The following is a 7960-nucleotide window of genomic DNA, read 5'->3' on the forward strand; positions in this document are numbered from 1 at the left end:
GAGAAGAGAAGAGAATTGAAGAGAAGAGAAGAGAAGAGAAGAGAAGAGAAGAGAAGAGAAGAGAAGAGAAGAGAAGAGAAGAGAAGAGAAGAGAAGAGAGACTCAGTCCTGGACACTAGAAAATCTCATTGCATATGTCTGATCTGAAATGCTCTTCTGTCCTGAGTTGCATATTTGGGACCTCAGCTGATGTGGTGAGCAATTCCACACTGGGCATTATGGGTTACATGCAAATATGGCAGTGACTTAAGAAGGATCTGTCTGCTATTGATATTCACCAAGGTTACAGAGCTGTTCTTTCCTGAGAAACTCAAGACCTTGAACTATATTTCCTCAAACACTGTACATGATCATTTCAAGGACAGCTAGTCTGATGAGGAAACCAAATTTTTGTGTTTAATCAGAGAGTATCTTAAAGTTGAACTTAGAGAGGCATGGTCACTGGTGGCAGCTCGACTCAAACAAGGAAGAACATCTAACCATACCAGAAAAAACAATATTTTTAAATCCAACTTATTAATTCATTAAAAGATAATCTTGAGCCTAAGATAAAGATCATAAAAATAAAGTATACTAGAGCAAACAAATAGGCCAAAATATGTTTTAAAATGACTGTAAAACCATAAAACTTTACACATTAGTCACCTTTGACAGTTCATTTTTATTAAGTAGGAAATCTAGTGAGCTTATGTGGCTTCAGTGTCCTTTGATAAGACTAGCCTGAGAAAGAAAAAAAAAGAACAAGTATGACAGAGGGGAGAGGTGGGGGTGGGACAAGAGGGGAGAAGAAAAAGAAAAGAAAGCACAAAAGTTTTTCTCTAAGCTTTTATCCCACGTTTCTATATCTATCTCACAATGGAGAATGTGTTTCTATATCTTACAATGGAGAACGTGTTTCTCTATCTCACAATGGAGAATGTGTTTTTATATCTCACAATGGAGAACACATTTCTATATCTCATAGTGGAGAACGTGTTTCTATATCTCACAATGGAGAATGTGCACAGATTGAAAAGTCCCTAGCCCATTTACAGTGCAGTGAGGTCATCATAGTTCCCTACTTGCTGGTTTTGACAACACTGTCACCTTTAGCATGGGGCACTGTGAAAAGGAACTTTGTATATTTTCTCTCAAAGAAGAAACTGAACACAAAGGACCAGTTATTTGAGTCAATTTTCCATCTAGGAGTCTAAGTTCCAGCCCACAATATACTATTCAGTAGGTAAATAGAAAATAGTAAATTCATTGTAGGTAATGGTTATAGTGGGCATTTATAGTTGCTAGTGAAGTATTTAAAGTAGTAAGAGGTAACAATTTAACATATACTTAAGATTAACAAGCTGAATAAAACATGTTAAAAATAATAAACTTGGCTTTATGAACTCTTTGTATAAAATAAAACAGAAACAATCTATAAAAGACTCTATACTGGGAAAATTAACATGTTCTATCTCAAAGCAAATTCCTAAGGACAAAATAATGAAGTTTGCTATCAAGGGAACAGATTTTTGTTTAAAGTAATAAAAATCCCAGTCCCTCTTTCATTTACATGGCACTCTAGAATTCTTCGAATGTTAGAAAAGGCTCAAATGTGCATTTACGTGGCACTCTAGAATTCTTCGAATGTTAGAAAAGGCTCAAATGTTCATTTACGTGGCACTNTAGAATTCTTCGAATGTTAGAAAAGGCTCAAATGTTCATTTACGTGGCACTCTAGAATTCTTCGAATGTTAGAAAAGGCTCAAATGTGCATTTACGTGGCACTCTAGAATTCTTCGTATGTTAGAAAAGGCTCAAATGTGCATTTACGTGGCACTCTAGAATTCTTCGAATGTTAGAAAAGGCTCAAATGTTCTGGGAAGAGACACCTCACAGTTACCGTGTCTATCTCTGTATTTCATCCTACAAAGCTTGCAAGTTATGATATTTCCACTCTTCCACAGACAAGTGCTAGGACAACAGTCCCAACTAAGCCTTTGGAGGCCTGGGAAGTGTTGCTAAAAGAATCCTGAGTTCTTTTTAATTAGCAAAAATATATCTATTTGCACTTGTATAGCATAATCAATATTATCATTCCATATGTTTGCCCAGAGGGGGCTTGGGGGTTCAGAAAATTGTGTTGCTAGGCTGCATCCTATGGATTCCAAATGCCCCTGTTTTAATTATCTTTAAAATCCTCTATTTTAAATCCTATTATAATGTTAACATAGTAATTACAAGTCATTCTGTAATGTGTTTCCTCCATAGATAAAGCAAATAAAGGAAACCAATACTGAGATTCTTAGTACTCAGTAGGTTTTTAAATTTTGTTTTAACAGTTGAATACCCTCCACATTGTACCCTGCTTTATCTCCTGTGGATCCGAACCACAACTTCTTGAGTGTCTTGCGTGGGATTATGAAACCTATGAAGGATCTAAATTCACAATTTGATGAATACTAATTGAGTGACTGCTATGTGTAGATGGTAAATTTATGGCTACATAATATGCAGTTGTATGACTGGACCATAATTATTTAATTGTGCCATTCATGGTGAGTATATAGGTCATCCATGTGACATACATGTGATCCTGTAAGTACATCCTCCACCATACTGTGAAATTTTGATCATGCACTTATAGTATCACAATTCTGGTAGGAGTCAGGTTCTATACATCCTGGATCAAAATTGAACCTAAATTATATCAATATGTTCTCTTAACAAGTTATCACCACCTAGTGGCCACAAACAGATTCTAGAATCTACAGATCATGGTAGAAAGTTCTTGACTAAATTAAGGGTCTTGGGTTCTAGGTTCCCTCTGGGCTGCTCATAATCTCTGAATTTTAATCCCTTCACTGGTAGAATGAAAACAACTATACCCTAATTTCCTCAGTGCAAGGCTCAAGCAGGACAGCTGCATATTGTAGAAAGGCTTATGAATACTTTCCATACAAACAGGAGTGGTGTGTGATGGCTGCTATGTGCTAAACTGAAGAGTTAACCATCATCTCTTGACTTCCCCAGCACACCAGTGCACACTGGAGCCTCTCACTCTCCACTTTGATTTCTCTTCTTAAATAAAAACATGCATGCAGAAGTCTATGGCGGAAACCCAAGAGGTATGGCCTGGCTATGAAATTTGCTTTTATTTTATACATGGGCACTCCTGTTGCACGTGCAGGAAGCCCAGAAGGCAGGCTGCTCTCACACAGTACAGGAGGTAGAGCTGCTCCTGCTGAATACATCTGGTCAACTTTCAGAAAGTAACTGGAAAGTTCATCATTGTATGCCTGTGTTTCTTCTAAGTTTTATCATAACCTTTATAGACTCATGTGATATATAGATATGTTAAAAACAAGCAAACTATACACTGTCTTACATTCTTCTTTCAACTGATGAGGATTTGTGAATTTCTCCACAGACCACTCCTGTACTGACTTACCTGTACATCAGATGTGCACCCCCAGCAAAGCTTTACCTCCCTTTCCCTTTACAGCAGAAGCTTATTAATGTTTCCTATTAAGACAGTAATGTGTGTCCTTTGCATAACACTTGGGAAAATGCAATCTCCGTAGCCTGTCCCACGGTCGGCCGTAACCTTCTTTGGAGCCATCATGTCTCTGTCTTCCCAATGTCATGGTGTCAGTTCATCAACCCCCTTACCTGGTTATATCCTTCCTGCTGTCCTAGGAACCTGCATGTCACCTACACATTGTGGCTGGTATCCCTCTGCAGTAAACACCCCATCATGGCTGACATCCTTCTGTAGTGAACACACCACCATGGCTGACATCCCTCTGCAGTGAACACCCCATCATGGCTGACATCCCTCTGTATTGAACTCTCTGCAGTCAACATCCCATCATATCGCCGGTTCTCTGTGTATCATTTGATGATGCTAAGTCCTGGGATGCATGCCACACTGTTTCTTGGGAATGGAACAGATTTCTCTCTTGTTTGCCAAATCCTTTCCATGCTTTAAGATCAGACAGGTTATTTTTCTAGGAAGAAGATGTTCTTAACCACTAAGATCTATTTGCTGCCTCCATACTACCTGTAACACACCTCCCACTCATTTCTCAAACAATACTGCATTCGAGTGTTTGACTTCAGGTCCTGACCCATTAGAGTTTCTGAGAAAGATCACTACTCTAATACTTAGGTTTTATTAACAACTTGGGCATAAAAGTCTAAATACCATTCCAATACAAGACGGACGACTCCCAAGGAGAGGTAGCAGATCACATACAATATAAGGACCTGTTTCTAGCTAAGTTCAACACAATAAAATATCACCAATCAAAATAACACAAGGAAAGATGGGCCTTTCCTCGCCTGCATCAGATCTCAAAACAGCATTCTTTACAAAGTGCCATGAAACCCAGAAGAACACAGACAAGGAGCCTCAGGATTAGAAAGGTGGTGATGCTGGGTTGGATGCCATACCAGTTCTTAAACTAAAGTAGAAACCAAAGGCAAAACACAGAAGGGATCTTATCCACTGTATTATAGGACGCTGGTAACTAACTGAACAGCTCAGCACCTTGATGGTTTCAATGAGTGCCAAGGAATTTTATACTACTAAAACTGTTCTTTAATCTAGTCTCTGGAAGATTGTTGAGTACATGTTGATGCTATTTAGCACATGATGAAGGTGTTTACTTTACAATTGGAATATTTATAATTTCATCATGCAATACAGCTGTTACAAGTTTGTACACTGTGCAACCACACCGTTCTGTACAGCCAACATTCTACACATCCCACCTGGCATTTGTATATATTAGAGAAGAAGAAAATTTTGCAGGTTTGTATATTTGATGAGTTCAGACAAAGAAAGTATTCAATACAGAGTTTCAATAAAGCTTTAGACACCCTTGGGAGCAGGGATCACTGTGACATGTTTAACACAAGGTCATCAATGTCTTGTGACACACACTTGAAAGACCTTGTGCTCATGAGTTTGACAGTACACTCTCACCATGGACTCTATTTTTATCATGGTAGGAGCAGTTCAATATTAAATTCATGAGATCCCAGGTATATAAAAGGGAAACATTTTAATTGCAATGGATAATCTCAGTTAAAAATTAAAGTAGAAAGATATTTATCATTAAAACAATGGCAAACTAGCTGGGGCATGGTGGTATATTCCTATAACGCAGCACTTGAGAGCTGAGTGCAGGAGAGTTTGGAATTTTGATGTAGTCTCGGCTCTACAGTAGCGCCTTGTCTAAAACAAATAAACAAGCCAATAGAGGGTTATTATTAAAAATGAAAATCAATGAAAGTTTCATGAGCTGTTGTTTATGACTCTAATATTTTTGAAAGCAGCACATGTAGCTTATCCAAGACTGTGAATGGGTCAAGCAATATTCACATACTTGTAAACAATGTTACAAATACAGCTCAGAAAATATAATTGGAAGAAAGTAAAATACATTACCAATGTTATAAAGTCCTCACCTATTAATATCCTGTTCTTCTGGATGCCAGTTTTTATTTCTTCATCAATCAATCCACTGAGCACTTGACACATTCTATCGATTGATTCAAGGTGTTCTGGGCAGTCGTTAGATATTTTCAATCTGTCAAACCACACATTGGAGAGCCCTCCCTTCAGAGGAGTATATGGCCTGTTTAACACAATGTAAGACAACAGGAGTAATGGTAAACAGTGGGTTCAGTTTCTGAAGGATTGGTATACTATTTATTTATGTATTTATGTATTTTGCTGAATCTTATGGTAAATAGAATTTGTATGGAAAATGCCCTATAACATACTCCATTAACTTTCTTTTATTTATTCCATTAACATTTTCTAAACCTGGTTCGACATCTTTACTTAACTCTCTAATTGGTACACTCATTGACTTGGGAGAGGTGTGCCATGGGCTATGTGGAGGTCAGAGCGTAATTAATGTCAGTTCTCTCCCTCCACCATGAAGATTCCAGGGGTGGAACACAGGTCTTCAGCCCTGGTGACAAGCGCCCATACCTTATAAACCACCTCTCAAGCCCAGAAACTATTTATTCTTAGGAGGTAGGACAATTACGGTTCTATGAATCTTTTTCCATTCATGTACATTAATGCTACACAATGAACTTCATGTTCTATGCACATACTGTGCACACTGCAAATATTCCAATTATAATGTGGTTAAAGGTTTCAGGTCTAAGTTCTGTGTTAGGAGAGGTTAAAAAAGGTTGTGTGTGTGTGTGTGTAATGAAGACAATTTTGGAGATGCTTTGTTGTCGGTCTACCTGCTCTTCGGCCCAGAAGTCCACAGGGGCAGTGGGAGCAGAGGAGACAAGCAGGGGTTTAGAAGCCCTGTGAGTCCTTACAGGGGATGACCACCACACTGGACCAGCTACCAGGAAGCAGATTAAGTTTCCTTTGGGTGATTCAAGGCTTATGAAGTTTTGGGGGACTAAGAGCAAAAGCATCCAGTCTTCTTCCCATATGTTCGCGCTCATCTCCACAGTGTCTCACAGAAATCCATCTGGACAGTCCACACCTATGCACCTTCTCATTAGTGAATGCTGGGCTCCCACAATTCTGTCAGTCACTAGGCATTTTGATCCCTGCCAGCCATACCAGCCTCCTTCCCTATGTATCAAATGATTTCGTACATAAATGTTGTTAATGCTCATAGATAAAGCTATTTGACAACTGAATCATCCTTTCTCCCCATGATATATATAGATTCCAGCCAGGGTGACATTAAACATGCCTAGTGGGCTATTCCTATGGAACAGAGACCGAGAATCATATTGCTAGGTTGGAAGGTACAGGTTTTACCTTAGTACATGTTTCAAAGTTGCTTCCATAAAAGTGGCAAAAATCCATCATTCTACCACAAAGAAACTACCTTTCTCCAAAGCACCTGTACAAGCAGGTCCCAGTGGGAGGTACTGGGCACTGACAAGCTCTCACGTGAGTGGATCCACCAACTTATCAAATATACTTCATTGGTTTAGCATGGAAAACTGTGCTCAGGTTTGACTTAGAATTTCAAATGCTTTTGACATGACAACCAATATCTTGGGATCACTTGGGGTGGGGTACTCCCTATCTTATGGAGACACCACCTACCCTAGCCCACAAACCCTTTCAGAGTGTTTCCATCCATCACTGCTGGTTGACCATGCCTATTCTAAATCATCCTATCAGTGGAAATGATGACTGACACAATTAGTTCTTTTTTCTAGCGGGGTTTAAAGTTTTTCTCATTAATTCAGAAGAACACTTCTATATTATTGGCAAACACTTGCCTTCTGTTTCAAGTGTGTCTTTTTTTCCCTAAATGTATTTTGCATATTCATATGCAGTTAAAGTAGCATTAAAATTATTTTATAATTTAATTAGAATATGATTACATCATAACAAAGTATTCTTTTAACAGATAAAAGGATTCACACTTGAAAGCATTTGGAATGTCTTCTTCATTAAAAAGTTCACGTTCTGGATTTCCTGATTTAAGTGCTTTTTCCAAGTATACAGGTGTTTACACAGAAATAGTCTTATCTAACATACTCTTGATAGCCTTGTGTTTCCATTTTTAACTTTTCAAAGCTTAAAGTAGGGAAACATTTTCATATGTGATATGACTCAAGTTCAAATTCATTTTATCCAATATGGACAGGTAACTGTGTGGAGAGAAAGGGAGGGTGGATGGGGGAATGACAGAAGGAGGGAGGCACCATTTTTCAGCAAGTGGAGCCTTATACCTAAGGTTCACTCTATATACAGGGAATGAACTTCTTGTTTAATCTGGTAGAAAAGTAGAAATTCTGTATAAGCTCGGGAAAATCTAGAAAACAATCTCTCAAATAAATTCCAACATTCTGTACCTCTCTAAGGACAGACAACTCTGCTCATCTCTGCATCTGTCCGTGGGTGCTCCTGCCCCGGACTCCTCTGTTGATCTCTGCATCTGTCCATGGGTGCTTCCTTCCCCAGACTCCTCTGTTG

General features: G+C 38.6%; 1 protein-coding gene across 1 annotated transcript in view; it reads right to left on the minus strand.

Annotated features, from left to right (window-relative positions):
- Nucleotides 1-7960, minus strand: part of Lyplal1 (lysophospholipase like 1) — a 23703-nt gene that overhangs the window by 5406 nt on the left and 10337 nt on the right. The window contains exon 3 of the mRNA XM_021199045.1: nucleotides 5452-5621. Coding sequence (XP_021054704.1) covers nucleotides 5452-5621 — 170 coding nt within the window. The remainder of the gene's footprint in view (nucleotides 1-5451; nucleotides 5622-7960) is intronic.

The sequence above is a fragment of the Mus pahari genome, chromosome 5 (genome assembly GCF_900095145.1).
Source record: "Mus pahari chromosome 5, PAHARI_EIJ_v1.1, whole genome shotgun sequence".
In the NCBI taxonomy this organism is placed as follows: Eukaryota; Metazoa; Chordata; class Mammalia; order Rodentia; family Muridae; genus Mus; species Mus pahari.